The following is a 15,502-nucleotide window of genomic DNA, read 5'->3' as shown; positions in this document are numbered from 1 at the left end:
TCTGTGGTGGGATTTAGGACACAACCCAAGGGTGTTCTGGGGATGATGTGAGCCCGAAGGAACCCCATCCACTACCAGAGGAGTCGTTTCAGGGCTAGAACTTTCATTCTTTTAACAAAGATGCCCAAGAAAAGGCCTTGCCATTGGCATTATCACTTAAACCCAAGCTACAAGAAGAGAGGCTTGGGGATGGGCCACAAGAGTACCTTGGAAAAGTAGTCCAGTAAAGAGCTAACTCCAGAGAGGAACCATGAGGTGGATTGTTTTAGAAAATGTGGAGGAAGTGGAGTCAGAAGCATAAGCAAATGGAAGCAGGCCAGGAGACCCATGCTTGGGCACGGATCATATCCAAGCAGATGCATGGCAGAGGCAGAGAGGGAAGGTGATCATAGAGGATGTTGAGGGCCTGGTCCTGACTTTAGTGGCCCCAACCTGCAGTGGCTTGAAGCAGGTTTTCAGTTCCTTGTCAGAGACTGAGGTTAGGTTGCTGCAGGGAGAGAGCCAGCTCCTAATCACTAGACCAGTGGTCAGTGACAAGGCCCTGGCCCCTTGGCTTTGCAGAAAAGAATTCCCATAAGTACAGAAAGTACTGAAACAATTCAAGTGTTTATTTGGGGAAAAGAGTACAGGACACGTAGACAGACATGGGTAGACTCAGAGAGAGAGAGAGTGGTGCCTCGTGGCAGTTTTAATCACCTATATAGGGCGTTTCTTCTGGGTTTGCCTGGTTCTGAACCCATAGTTGGGCTTCCCTGATAGCTCAGTTGGTAAAGAATCCACCTGCAATGCAGGAGACTCCAGTTCCATTCCTGGGTTGGGAAGATGGGTCCTCTCATGTATACATGTGCATCTCTCAGTCAAGATGAGCTCCATCGAAGAGGACTACAGGTAACTGACATCACTTACTATGGGGTGGTGCCCCCTCCCTTTCTAACCTCCAAGGAGCTTTCCAGTTGGGAAGATTTTCTTGACTTTGAAAATGAGAAATATGTGGTCCCTTATCTCTTGTCTGGGCAAGGCCCAGCTTCCTCTCCTGATGGTCCTGCTATTGTATTTTTGGAGTTTTGGAGCTTGGATATTCCACAGGGAATAAACTCTATCTGCTTACCCTGGGGGAGGGGAGCATCTACCACCTGGCTCAGTTCCATTTAGCAGAGGGAGTCCATGAAGGATTTATTCAAGGTGTACTGGATGATGGTTTGATTTACACATATTGTGGAATGATCACCACAGTACGTGTAGTTAACATCTCATATTCAGAGTGATTCATAAAGGACAGGACCCAGACACACAAAACCACCAGTAATGGGTCAGCAGCTGCCACGTCACGACCCCCTGACGTCACATCCATATGTGAATGTCTTCACTGACCAGGCCGGGTCCAGGGTCTCAATTCACTCTGCTGGACAGGCCAGCAGGACGCAAACTGTAAAGAAAACGTCACTTCCGGCCTTCATACCAGTTCTAGGAATTGACCTGACAAATATTAACTAGGCTGCTGTGATCGTCAAACACTATTTTCCTGCGGGTAGGAGGCCAGGAGGTGCTGAAGACCCAGGGCCCCCAGCCCAGAGACCTTGCTGTGAGTACCACGCTCGTGTCTGAAATGAAGGTGGGGATGACGGCACTCTCTTTCCCTCCCCTCTCCTCTCCCTCCCCCTGCTCACCGCCCCCCTCCCCCAACCAGTCCCTCCTTCTCACTTTGGCAGAGTAAATGGCAGAACTGAGTCCCCTGAAGGAAAAATGTGATGATGTACTGCTTCTAAGCCTTGAAGCGGGAACTTCAGGTTTTAAACAACCTTTTATGAATAACTTGGCCTTTAAATTTCTTTTGAGAAATTCCAGTTTCTCACAGTTAGACAAGAAAACAGAGCAATACAACCCAAAGCAAAATGATCGCACGGTCGTAGCAACTTGATGGGACATTTTATTCTATGAAAGAGGGATGCTTCAGGGCCCTGGTCTGGAATTTGACCCATGCTCCTGCCACTTGTGTCTGTCTGGCCTCGAGACTCAGTTTCCCCATGCGTACAACAGGGATAATATTACCGAGGTCTTAGGTTCTCATAAGGATTCCATGAAACGACAAGAAGCAGTCTTCCTCCACTGGGGCACTGCTGGGATGTGGGGCAGACCGTGCTTCCTGGCTTGAGTCTATTCTAGCATTTCCAGAGCTTTCTCTCTCCCACTAACTGCAGTTGCATCTCCTTCTCCAGACTTCGAGATGATCCAAAATATCATCCCCGCTTTCGCACACATCCCTCCCACAGCATCTGAGAACAGGCTGGGAACTAGTGACCCAATACAGCTAATATCTCCATCTCCACCACAAAAGAAACAATAAATAGGGATACTATACCTAATTCATGGGATTCTTAATTTTCTTCTGAGATCTTTTGGGAAAAGGAATAAAGGAATAACTTTGGTGTAACTACATCCAGTCTCAGTAGAAAGGGGTGAAAATTAGCACTGCATGCTTCCTACATGCCAGGTGCTTTTATATTATGTCTTACGATCCTTAAGCAACCCCACCCCCAGGGGGAGGCATTGTCATTTGCATTTTGCAAATATCAACCAGCAGTTCAGAAAGCTTCCTTAACACAGTGCCACCCAGTGATTTAACTACAGAGCCTTGATTCAAACCCAGGCCCTCTGACTTACAGTTCAGTCCTTTGTGAAATAGAAACTCTGCAGGTCTGGGTGTCCTCAGGGTGCAATAAGTAGAAAATGGTAGTAACTTCACTGGGATAAAAAGAATAAACTGGAAAAAGTTTTATTACAGCTGTATTTCTAATTTTATCCAGGGGCAGTCCAATTTTTAAGCTGTTCTGTTTCCCAATATGAATGAGAATCATTACTAAGTGGGCCTGTTCAATTCAGTTCAGTTTAGTCACTCAGTCATGTCTGACTCTTCGCGACCCCATGGACCGCAGCATGCCAGGCCTCCCTGTCCATCACCAACTCCTGGAGCTTACTCAAATTCATGTCCGTTGAGTCAGTGATGCCACGTCCTGAGCTGCAGTGGAGAGGTTAGGACGTGGCCTTGGGGATCTGCCTGCAGTACTTTGACCAGCAAATGTGTTTTGACATAATCGATAGTGAGACTACATTCTTCCCTCCCAACAACTGGCCTTGGGGTTTAATGGGATTTTTAGGGCAGAGGTGCTATAAACCATCTGCAAAAATATGTAAATGGCCCAGAGATTGTTGGTTTGGGTGAAAGGCATTAAAGGTGCTGATTAACAACGTACTGATCAGAGATATATCTTTTGTTACTGAAACATTATTGACCAGAGTCATTTCAATATTCACTTATATAACAAAACACCAGCAATAGGATTTGGTTTCTGCAAAATCCCCTGGTCAATAGTGTGTTAAAACATAAAATATATCAGGATAGACAAACGAAGATGGGGTGGTGAGCTGTGGATGGCTGCTGTGGCATGGGACAACAGAAGGGTCAGTCTTGAAAGGAGCAAGGGGATGGGACTCCTTACCGAGGACAGCAAGGTGGGGGTGGGGGGGTGCTGAGTGCATGCTCTGTGTGGATGTGGGGATGTGTGTGTGATAAGCCTTCACCCCGAGCTGATGCTGCACTCCTCACCCTGAAGCACTTTGACCCCCTAGGGGTGGCATGAAGGCTCTTCTGGCCACTTCATATTAATAGAGTGATATTAATGATGTTATGATACTATGGATGATATTAATGGAGTCATATCAATGAGCTCCTTAAAGCGCAGGAGCTATTGTATTTGTTTCCTAGGCTGCATTAACAACCTTTCACAAACTGGGTGGCTTACACAACAGAAACGGATTCTCACAGTTCTGAGGACAAGAAATCCAAGATCAAGGTGTCGGCAAGGCTGGGTCCTGAGGCTCCAAGGTGGGAGTCTGCTCCAGGCTGCTCTCTTTGCTCCTGTAATCTTAGGTGTTCCTTGGCTTGTAGAATCATCACCCTGATTGATCTCTGCCTTCATCCTTACATCTCCTTCTCCCTGTGTGTGTCCCTGTGTTCAGTTCCCCTTTTTATAAGGACATCAGTTATATAGATTAGGGCCCATGCAACCACTCATATAGATTAGAGCTTCAGAGACATAAGAGACGCAGGTTCGATCCCTGGGTCAGAAAGATTCCCCTGGAGGAGGACATGGCAACCCACTCTAGTATTCTTGCCTGGAGAATCCCATGGACAGAGGAGCCTAGCGGGCCACAGCCTGTAGGGTTGCAAAGAGTCGGACATGACTAAAGCCACTTAGCCTGAATGCACACAACCTCATATTAACTAATTACAACTCAATGACTCTATTTCCCAACAAGACCATTTTCTGATATGCTGAGGATTAGGACTTCAACATTTGAATTTGTGGGTGGGAGACTCAATTCAGCAGATGTCTTTCCTAAATCTCTCCATCAGTTAAGATAGAGGTTTCAGCCCCTGCAAGTGACAAGAGCTACTGGAGATAACAGAGATGGAGTAAATCTCTCTCCTCCCCCCCAACCCCCGGGCCCCATTCATCCTGTGGCTTTGCCCCGCCTCATGAGCTGCCCTCACCCATAAGGTCTCTGAGGCCGATTGTCACATCCACACTCCAGCTCATGGAGACCAGAAGAGTAGAGGGCATGCCTCTTTCTGGGACAGCCTGGCCAGGAGGTTCATGCAGCATCTTACCCCCTCCAGTAGGCAAGATGCTAGTTAAAGGTCACACCCAAGTGCAGGGGAGGCCAGCATCCCTCCTGTCACAGTGTCCTGACTTTTGTCCTATACTGTTGAGGGTCACCCCAGTCTTTGAAAGTTAATGAATGATTGAAAGAATGACTAGAAAGTAGAAAGAAAAAGGAAAGAAGGGAAGGAAGGAAGAAGGAAGGGAGGCAGGGAGAAGGAAGGCAAAGGGTAAAGACCAGGGAAGTTGTTGGAGTTTATTTTGGGGAGGGGGAAGGGGGGTTAATCGTTCAGAAAAATCAACAAAATGTTATAGATGAATCAGTACATAAAGCTGAGAAGGGGCTCCTGCTGTGACTGAAGCCCTGGGGGAAAGTGTCTGGAGCCAGCTTGCTCACTCCCTCCTCACCCTCTGCAGTGCCCCACTTGACATCTCTGTGGGATCCAGCCTGGATGTGGGTTTACTGTGTAAACACGAGGCTGTTTATGAAGAAGGATGACGTGTTCCCCATCTTGTTTTCAGAGGATGGGGCCAGCATGGCTGTGGCTGCTGGGAGCTGGGATCCTGGCCTCTGTCCACTGTCAGCCCCTTCCTGCCCATGGAGATAAGAGCCTGAGGGTGCCTGAAGCCCCGCGTGGTCAGCTCTCAGAGTCCCTCCCCGCCTACCAGAAAATCACACCCACCCTTACCAGCTTCGCTTTGCGTCTGTACAAGCAGCTGGCAGCAGAAACCCCAGGAAACATCTTCTTCTCCCCAGTGAGCCTCTCCAGCACCCTGGCCCTGCTCTCTCTGGGGGTGCAAGCTAATACCCGGACTCAGATCCTGGAGGGCCTTGGCTTCAACCTCACCGAGACCCCAGAAGCCGACATCCACCGGGGTTTCCAGAGCCTCATCCACACCCTTGACCTACCCAGCCCCAAATTGGAACTGAAACTAGGCAACTCTCTGTTCCTGGACACACAGCTGAAGCCTCAGCAGCACATTTTGGACAACATCAGGGAGCTGTATGGAGTTTTTGCCTTTTCTGCCAACTTCACAAACTCTGATGCAACTAGGAAGCAGATTAATGGCTACGTGAGCAGGCAAACGTACGGGCAGGTCGTGGACTGCCTGGAGGAGTTCACCCCAGACACGCTCATGGTTCTCTTGAATTATATGTTCTTTAAAGGTGAGGACTGGCTCAGGCTCCTCCGTCTCCAACCCTGCCCCTAAAAGGCACCTATCTAAAAGTTTATAGCTGTATCTTCTGGAAGTTACCTCCCTATATTTAAATACTGGTCTTATCTGTTTTTATTGTTGTTTAGTCACTAAGTCATGTCTGATTTCTTGCCACTCCATGGGCTGTAGGCTTCCAGGATCCTCTGTCCATGGGATTTCCTAAGCAAGAATACTGGTGTAGGTTGCCATTTCCATCTGCAGTGGATCTTCCCAACCCAGGGATTGAACCTGCGTCTCCTGGATTGGCAGGTGAACTCTTTACCACTGAGTCACCAGAGAAGCCTTGGTCTTATATCACTACTTCTTAATTTATCAATATTTGATTTCTTTTGCCATGTTTCTTTCTGTTCTACTTTTACTCTGATTTTTTAATACAATTTACAGTTAATCTTACTTTTCTATTAGTAATTCACTATTAGGGAAATATTTTATGTTTTATATTATTGCCTATTTCAAACCTACAGAAATATGTAGAAAATTACATAAAAACCTCCATGTACCTAGAATTAACACATGCTAACATTTTGCCATTCACTTCAGGTTTTTTTTTAAAGTAATATTGCAGAGACATTCAATTCCTTCTTAATCCTTCCCTGGTCCCATTTTCCTCCTTCCATCCCTCCCTAAAGGCAACCAGTATCCTAGGGTTGGTGTGTATTCCTCACATCCTTGGGTTTGCACCATTAGGGTCTGAGTCTAAATCATTATTGGTTCTCCTGAGTCTGACACAGGTTTAAGTATGTGTTCAGGTTAAGGACATTTGCTGAATGAATGATTTTCAAGGTAAACTTTGGCTTTATGTTTAAGGCCTCTAGGAATGTTATTCATTCATTCAAAAGCATACCTTAAGTACTAACTATATCACAAGGACTTTCATTACCTTTTGGGGAAATCTGCTGGAGACAGTTTCAATCCCTGGGTTTGGAGGATTGCCTGGAGAAGGAAATGGTAAGCCACTCCAATATTCTTGCCTGGGAAATCCCATTCACAGAGGAGCCTGGTGGGTTACAGTCCACAGGGTTACAAAAAGTTGGACACGACTTGGCAACCACACAACAACAATATGAATAAGACAGAGTTTTCTCATTCTTGTGGAGGCCACAGTCCCATGTGAGTTGTCAGTAAGAAAAAGCACAACTACAACTCAGTAGGAAAGTGATACTCTTCTGAATAGATACGAGTGCACTGGAGTTCTTGGAAGATATAATTTTCCAGATTCAAAGAGCGAGGGAAGGCTTCTCGGAAGAGAAGTCATCTAAGCTAAGACACACAGGATGAGTTAGACATACTCAGGCAAAGAGGCTGTGGGAGAAATGAATGGAAGAGGGTTCAGGTTGAAATACACTATGTGCAAAGGTCCAAGGAAAAGAGTTACCGTTACATTTTCAAGAAAGAAACAAATTTAATTAGACTGGTGCAAGTTCAGTCTGGCTACAATCTGGAAAATGATTTGGAGGAGAATAAGGGTAGAACAGGGCTTCCCTGGTGGCTCAGAGGTTAAAGCATCTGCCTGCAATGCGGGAGACCTGGGTTCAATCCCTAGATCAGGAAGATCCCCTGGAGAAGGAAATGGCAACCCACTCCAGTATTCTTGCCTGGAGAATCCCATGGACGGAGGAGCCTGGTGGGCTACAGTCCACGGGGTCGCAAAGAGTCAGACACGACTGAGCTACTTCACTTAAGGGTAGGACAAAGACAACTTAGGAGGTTCCCGAAATGGTTCAAAGTCAGATGGTGGCTTCACATAAAGTGGTAACTTTGGAGACAGAATCAGCAATACTTGGTCATGGATTGGGGGTGGGCATGAAGGACAGGATGAGCCAGCCCCCTCCCCCCATCACCAAGACCAGTGTTTTCAGGAGGTCAAGTCAGGAGATGATTGTGGGTGGAGATGGTAAGTAGAAAGAAAGAAAGTACTGCACACGTGGACAGGACTGTGAGAGATCCTGCATCTCTAACCAGTGCAGCTTAGTGTATGTCTCCCCAGGCTTGCCCTTCTAGAATGTCTTCTCATGGTTTTGTGGGTTTTTTGTCCTAAGCCAAGTGGAAGCATCCTTTCAATCGTTACCAGACCCAGAAGCAAGAGAGCTTCTTTGTGGATGGGAGGACCTCTCTCCGTATCCCCATGATGCACCAGAAGGAAATGCACAGGTTCCTCTATGACCAGGAGGTGGCCTGCACTGTCCTGCAGCTGGAATACAGTGGAAATGCCCAGGCCCTGCTGATCCTCCCTGACCCAGGGAAGATGGCACAGGTGGAGGCCGCTTTGCAGCCAGAGACCCTGAAGAAATGGGATAAATTGCTCCTCCCCAGGTAAGTGCCAGAGCGGAAGGACTCTGGCTGACTTTGTATGAGAAACCAGCAGGTCTTGATCAACTCCAGTTGCAAGATCCTAAGCCCTAGCCTGGCTCTCTGCACTGTCAGTTAACCAACTATGTGATCTTGGGCAATTCTTGCCATGTAGGTCTCAGTTCTTAGTTGCTCAGTCATGTCCAGCTCTTTGTGACCCCATGGACTGTAGCCCACCAGGCTCTTCTGTCCATGGAATTCTCCGGGCAAGAATACTGGAGTGGGTTGCCATGTCCTTCTCCAGGACGTGGGTCTCAAATTTTCTCAAATGTAAAATGGGGCCATTATAACCACCACACTGGGTTGCTTGGAGGATTAATCAAATTAATATGTATAGAATATGAGAGTGGTACCTGGTGCAGGAGAAGGGCTCCCCGGGCATTAATCATGTTTACCCCTTCCTTGTGGCTCAGACGGTAAAGCATCTGCCTACAATGCGGGAGACCCGGAAGTTCCCCTGGAGAAGGAAATGGCAACCCACTCCAGTATTCTTGCCTGGAAAATCCCATGGACGGAGGAGTCCAGTAGGCTACAGTCCATGACGTTGCAAAGAGTCGGACACGACTGAGCGACTTCACTTCACTTCACTTCTTCACCCCTTCCTGGACATCTTTCTGCTTTTCCTCTTGTCTTTTTCTCCAGATAATAATTTACTACCAGAAGACAGCTAGGTCTACATAACAAATCAGATCAAGGACAATTATCCAATATTAAGAATAATTATGATTCACAAGAACAGTGGGTATTTCTTAAGAGTGGCTCTGTTTTAGTTAAAACATTCCTTAAAGAACCTAAATACCAAGAAGAACATTGTAAAAATAAAAATGCCGATCGCCAGTTTGGGAAAACTCTACCTATCTGCTTCCCTCTCACTTGCTTTTTGGTTTGTGGTTTTTCTCATAGTGGTTTTAGCCTTTTCTGGTTTCCCTAGACCACATACTCCAACTAACCCATTCTTGAGATGTTATCTTTTATGGGGTACTCTGGATAAAACCTGGCCTCAAGTTCTAATTACCTCTTGCTGCATAACGATCCACCCCCAAAAGAATAGCTTGAAAAACACCCATCTAGTATCTCTCTTGATTCTGCGGGTGGACTGGGTTCAGCTGGGCAGTTCTCACTTGGGTCTCTCATAGACAGAGTCAGATAGTGGCCAGAAGTGGAGCATTGAAGTTTCCTCCACTTGGATGTCTAGAGCCTGGGCTGACTGGCTGGCTAAGCTAAGAGCTTAGCAGGCATCTGTCTCTCTCCATGTAGCATCTCCATGAGGCTAGCTTGGGCTTCTGCACAGCAGCTCAGCACAGTTGATATTGCTATATGACAGCTCAAGGATCCAAGAGGCAGCATTCTGAAAGGCAGGAGGTGAAGGCTCCCGCTCTTTTAAGGCCTGGTTTCAGAAGTTAGCCAATGTCATTTCTGCCATATTCTATTGGTCAGAACATTCACTGGCTTCAAAGGGGTGGGGTATAGACTAAACCTCTTAAATCCACCATCACTACTTGATAGGTGTCAGTCACCTTCATCCCCATGGGAGCCTTCTCTCAGCACCCCAGTGGCACAGGTACCAAGGATAGAGAAACGGTGTTTTGTGTTTGGGTAGAGATTCAAGTACCAAATAAAAGATACAGGTCAAGGACAGAGGCCAGGATTTAGGGTATTATTCCTGTTGTCTGTGACTCTACACAGCTCTGGTCAGTTTGACTCTAGCCCCATATTCTCAAGCTCCCTTGGGATGAACCTGCCCTTTCCCCCATCACAGGAGGAAGTACCATAGAATCTTCTAGACCAGGAGATTTTTTTTTCTTAAGAAGGGTCTGTTTTGACCTCCCACTTTGACCTTCAAAGATCAAAACCAACCCAGGTTATTTATCTAAACCTCAGTTGTTCCCTGATACCACGTGTTGTGCTAGAGAGTCACAATATCACAGTGGCATTTGAATGGGCTTCCAGACATGGAAAATTCAAGCTGCCAGGTTTCCCTTTCGGAGAAGGCAATGGCACACCACTCCAGTACTCTTGCCTGGAAAATCCCATGGATGGAGGAGCCTGGTAGGCTGCAGTCCATTGGGGTCACTACGAGTCGGACACGACTGAGCGACTTCACTTTCACTTTTCACTTTTCACTTTCACGCATTGGAGAAGGAAATGGCAACCCACTCCAGTGTTCTTGCCTGGAGAATCCCAGGGACGGGGGAGCCTGGTGGGCTGCCGTCTCTGGGGTCGCACAGAGTCAGACACGACTGAAGCGACTTAGCAGCAGCAGGTTTCCCTTTATTCAGCTATGAGAAAGGCTGGTCTGCCCAGGAGAACTGTGCTTTCTGATAACTCCATTTCTTTATTTACATTGACTGAACACCTACTCTTATGTTGGGCTCTCTAAAAGACACCCCTCAGCTAGGCTGTACTCAAACCCCACTCTATGGCAGGACCTGCCTTCCAAATGCTGCCTATGAAATTGTGTCTGGTAGGCTCAAAAATTGGCCAATGTAATTTCTGCCATACCCTATTGCTTTCTGTCCTCCACATTTGTTTCCTTTTTATCACGGTTCAACTCACCGACTTCCCACTACCTCCCACTTCAGTTAGACATCTGTACCCTCATATTGGCCTAGGAGTTAAACCAATAAAAAATTCAATTAGCATCTCTAATTTGAATTTATTTGAGGCACAAGTTGCCAAGCTGGCTGGTAACTAAACCAAGCTTGCAGGTGTCATGACAACTGTCAAACAATAATTTCAGAGATGAATAATCCCAGGAAGAAAGGGACAGAATTCTGTGGGTCAAAGGAAACTTGTGAATATCAGATCAGATCAGTCGCTCAGTCGTGTCCGACTCTTTGCGACCCCATGAATCGCAGCACGCCAGGCCTCCCTGTCCATCACCAACTCCCGGAGTTCACTCAGACTCACGTCCATCGAGTCAGTGATGCCATCCAGGAATAAGACAATCTGATGGCAAAGGCATGGCAGTAACAGGAGAGAGTTACTCTGGATTTGTGACGTCACTTCACAGGCAAGGTCTCTCATCAGATCTTCAACACCCCCTGAAGTCCAGATAGGTTAGAGATGGTGTAGCTTTATTAAGGGGTTGCCAGTAGATAGGTTTAGGATATAGTTCAGAAACTGAGCCAACAGAACTTGCTCATGAATCAGATATGGAGGTGGGGCAATGTTAACAGCATTTACCTTCCATAGTTACTCTGTGACTTTAATCAGCAAAGCCTTGGAAACCTAACCCAATGTCCAGCACCTAGAAAGTCCTCCAGAAATGTGACAAAGATGAACACCTATGGCTGTGCCAGGAGTCTTCTTAGATCCAGACAAGATACTCTGTGTGGTCTGAAGAAAAGGGGTTTCTGGATTGTGGGATGTTCTGGCATAGTAGGTGGTATCATGAGAAGCCTGATTCCCCACCCGCCCTGGGGAGCATGTCTCCCTCCCAAAGCTCAGGCTTCTCACACAGAGGGCAAGAGCAGCCTGTATAATGAGACAGCAGTGCTTCTCCATCTGATTCTCTCCCCAGCCTGCTGGATTTGCACCTGCCAAAGTTTTCCATTTCTGGAACATATAACCTGGAAGAGATACTTCCCCACATTGGTCTCACTGGCTTATTCAACTCAGAAGCTGACTACTCAGGAATCACTGGGCAGCTCAACAGAACCATCTCCAGGGTAAGGTGGTGTATGTGGGTGTGTGTGTTGGCCGGGAGGGGGAGGGTATGTTCTCCTTTGACATAAGGTTCATTTGAAAGTCAAGTGCTCCTTTTTTTCTTTTCTGGTTCCTTAATATCACAATCTTTAAGGCTTCTTTTCACTGGCAGCTCTCTTTTTACTCCCCTTTCTTCTAGACTTCTATGTTTTTCAAAGAAGCAACAGAGTCTTGAATAGAGTAGGCGCCCATCCATGGAGCCAGAATTGCCCCAGGAGTGGGACCAGTCTTCTTTTTATCCTTTAAACTTCCTCCAAAGGCAGCCAGTGAGATTCTATCTACCTTTGTTACAACTGTAGAGAGTAGTGGGCATGAACAGGAAGTGTATCCATCAGCTTTGCTATAGTAACAAACAATCCCCAAATCTCAGTGTCTTCTTGTAACAGAGGTTTATGTCATTCATGTGACGTATCAGAGGTGTATCACTACATCTCACTACAAATCTACTTCGCATGTCTTCTTCATTCTAGAATGTAGGTTAAAAGAGAGGCTTCATGTGGGACATGCCATTCTCATTGCAGTGGGGAAAAAACAGAGAAAACATGCAATGTCTCTTAGCACTTCTCCTCACTCATGGCCTCTGTCAAGGCCACTCATTGACTAAGACGAATCTCACAGTTAAGACAGCCGTCAGTGGGGTGGGCTCATATTCTCTTGCAGGAAGCACTGCAGGCCACAGGCATGGGCGGGGGCTGATGACAGCCTACAGGAAGGGAGAGTTCGTATTTGAGAAGAAGAATGCAATTTTCCATAAGAGGGAAGGCCAGAAAGACCCTTCTGTTCTTCCATTGCCTTCCTAAGATAGAGTCATTAATTATCAGTTTAGTCTTTGCCAGGAATTTCATAAAGAAAGTATACTGTCTTCAATTTCAGAAAGAGCAGCTGAGATTTGGAACATGAAACTAGGGAACAGCGACAGGGTTCTGAGTGTGTGTGTGTGTGTGTACCTGCCCATCATGGAGAAAGCAAACAAGAGGAAAAAGGAATAATTTAATCTTTTAAAGGATTTAATTTATGGTAACCTTCGCTATTAGATTTATCTCTTTACAGATCTTTTTAGAAACGAAAAAGATTGTCAAGGCCAACATTTTCAATTTAATTAAATTTAAAGCCTCAGAAACCTTCCTAAGGAGTTGTGTGAAAATGAAGTTTTAAAGGGCTTCCCAGGTGGCACTAGTGGTAAAGAACCTGCTTGCCAATGCAGGAGACATAAAAGATGCGAGTTCAGCTCCTGGGTTGGGAAGATCCCCTGGAGGAGACAATGGCAACCCACTCCAGTATTGTTGCCTGAACAGTCCCATGGACAGTGGAGCCTGGCGGGCTACAGCCCATAGGGTTGCAAAGAGTCTGACATGACTTAGCATGACTTTCCTGGTGGCTCAGATGGTAAAGCGTCTGTCTACAATGCAGAAGACCCGAGTTCGATTCCTGGGTCGGGAAGATCCCCTGGAAAAGGAAATGGCAATCCACTCCAGTACTATTGCCTGGAAAATCCCATGGACAGAGGAGCCTGGTAGGCTACAGTCCATGGGGTCGCAAAGAGTCAGACACGACTGAGCGACTTCACTTTCACAAGATTTTAAAAGAGCAGAATTCTTTTTTTTTAATTAATTGGTTTATTTTAATTGGAGGCTAATTATTTTACAGTATTGTGGTGGTTTTCACCATACATTGACATGTTTCAGCCATGGGTGCACATTTGTCCCCCGATCCTGAAAACCCTTCCCATGTCCCTCCCCATCTCATCCCTCTGGGTTGTCCCAGAGCACCAACTTTGAGCACCCTGCTTCATGCATCGAACTTGCACTGGTCATCTAATTTACATATGGTAATATACATGTTTCAAAGCTATTCTTTCAAATCATCCCACCCTCACCTTCTCCCACATAGTCCAAAAGTTTTCTTTACATCTTTACTATCTTTCTAAATTCCATATATATGTGTTAATATACTGTATCGGTGTTTCTCTTTCTGACTGACTTTATATAACAGGCTCGTTTCATCCACCTCATTAGTACTGACTCAATATGTTCTTTTTTATAGCTGAGTAATATTCCATTGTGTATACGTAACACAACTTCCTTATCCATTCATCTGCCGATGGACATCTAGGTTGCTTCCATGTCCTGGCTATTGTAAACAGTGAAGAGCAGAATTCTTTTCACGGAGGCCAGTAGGGGGCTTGGCACTTCAGACAACCTGGTTTTGCTGAGCTCATTTTGGAAACCATTGACTTAGGTGGAGCAGACCATTTTAACAATGAGGAAACTGAGACTTGGCAAGAACAAGTGCAGCTCTTAACAGAAAATGAGTCTCCAGCTTGTGCCACGTACACCCAAGTGCTTGGGAAATGCTCCTAAGAGTCGCTGTTGGCTTTTTACAGACTGGTGCATGCCTGAGCAGGCTTCCCAGGTGGTCCACTGGTAAAGAATCCACCTGCCAATGCAGAAGATGCAGGGTACATGGGTTCTATCCCTGGATTAGGAAGATCTCCTGGAGAAGGAAATGGCAACCCCCTCCAGTACTCTTGCCTGGAAAACCCCATGGACAGAAGATCCTGGTGGGCTATAGGCCATGGGGTTGGACATGACTGAGCAAATATACATGCTCGTGCAGCCCTCAGCCCCGTTCAGGCCTATCTGTCTCTCCTTCAAAGAGCAAACAGCATGGCCAGGGTGACACCCCAGGAGATGATGGAGGTAGAGAAACCTGTGAAGGAAGGAAATGAAATAAAGGCCGGAGTTGCTTCCTGGGAGGGCGGGGCCTGAGTGGGGTAACTCCGCCTCCATCTCCCTGTGCTGCACGAAGTGGCCTCGCCCCCTTGAAGCGCACTGACCCCGTGCTGTCTCTGCCCCTCTACTCTCCTAGGTGTCACACAAGGCGACAGTGGACGTGAGTGAGCGGGGAACCGAGGCGGCTGTGGCCTCCAGCCTCCTCTCCCAGCCTCGGTCTCTGAACGCGACGTCGGCCCCACACGCGGGTTTCAACCGGCCTTTCCTCCTGCTCCTTTGGGAGGTGACCACCGAGAGCCCACTCTTCCTGGGAAAAGTTGTCAACCCAGCTGCTGGGTGACCATTGTGGGAGGCCAGGGGGTGTCTTGTCCGTTTTTAAAAAAACAGGAGGGCCAGCACCAACCTCCATCTCAGGGCTGCTGTGAGGACCAGTGAATCAGTGTGCAAAGATGCTAATAAAGTTGACCCTGGGTTTTGTGAACAGTGAGGAGTGATGCTTACAAGAGGGGGTTGAGCACCCAGAGCAGGGGTCAGTCATTCCCTCTACTGTCTCCTCCAGTCTGGAGTCAGCTGTGGCTAGAAAGTTGGCGATGAGAACAGCCTTGGGTTATAGCCTCCCTGGAGTCATCCACCAATGTTGCTACCACAGCTGATCCTTCCTGAGTGTCCTTTGGGCAAAAGTCCTAAGAAAAGGCGCAAAGGACGTCAGGAGGAGTAAGTGAATCTCTCGCTGCCTGGTGACCCATCTTGGCTGTATAGCAAAGTGATGTCTACCTGAAATATCATTGCCTGGATGTCAGAAGTTGGTTCACTTTGAGGGGAGACTGAAGCAGG

General features: G+C 46.9%; 1 protein-coding gene across 1 annotated transcript; it reads left to right on the top strand.

Moving 5' to 3' along the window:
• Positions 1-5,186: 5,186 nt before the first annotated feature.
• On the top strand, positions 5,187-15,107 carry SERPINA11 (serpin family A member 11). The gene is made up of 4 exons (XM_005896207.3): positions 5,187-5,829; positions 7,919-8,192; positions 11,752-11,899; positions 14,805-15,107. Exons 1-4 carry the CDS (start codon positions 5,187-5,189, stop codon positions 15,006-15,008), a joined length of 1,269 nt encoding a protein of 422 aa, XP_005896269.1. The 3' UTR covers positions 15,009-15,107.
• The last annotated feature ends 395 nt before the right edge of the window (positions 15,108-15,502 follow it).

Source organism: Bos mutus, chromosome 21 (genome assembly GCF_027580195.1).
Source record: "Bos mutus isolate GX-2022 chromosome 21, NWIPB_WYAK_1.1, whole genome shotgun sequence".
Lineage (NCBI taxonomy): Eukaryota > Metazoa > Chordata > Mammalia > Artiodactyla > Bovidae > Bos > Bos mutus.
Note: the sequence above shows the minus strand (reverse complement) of the source record. Positions and strands in the feature narration are given on the sequence as shown.

What these genes read in the sequence shown, in the direction of transcription:
- SERPINA11 (XM_005896207.3), top strand. Translation starts at nt 5,187, where the DNA reads ATGGGGCCAGCATGGCTGTGGCTGCTGGGAGCTGGGATCCTGGCCTCT. An exon ending in GAATTATATGTTCTTTAAAG is followed by an intron (nt 5,830 to 7,918) that starts GTGAGGACTGGC and finishes TTTTGTCCTAAG; the next exon opens with CCAAGTGGAAGCATCCTTTC. An exon ending in GATAAATTGCTCCTCCCCAG is followed by an intron (nt 8,193 to 11,751) that starts GTAAGTGCCAGA and finishes TTCTCTCCCCAG; the next exon opens with CCTGCTGGATTTGCACCTGC.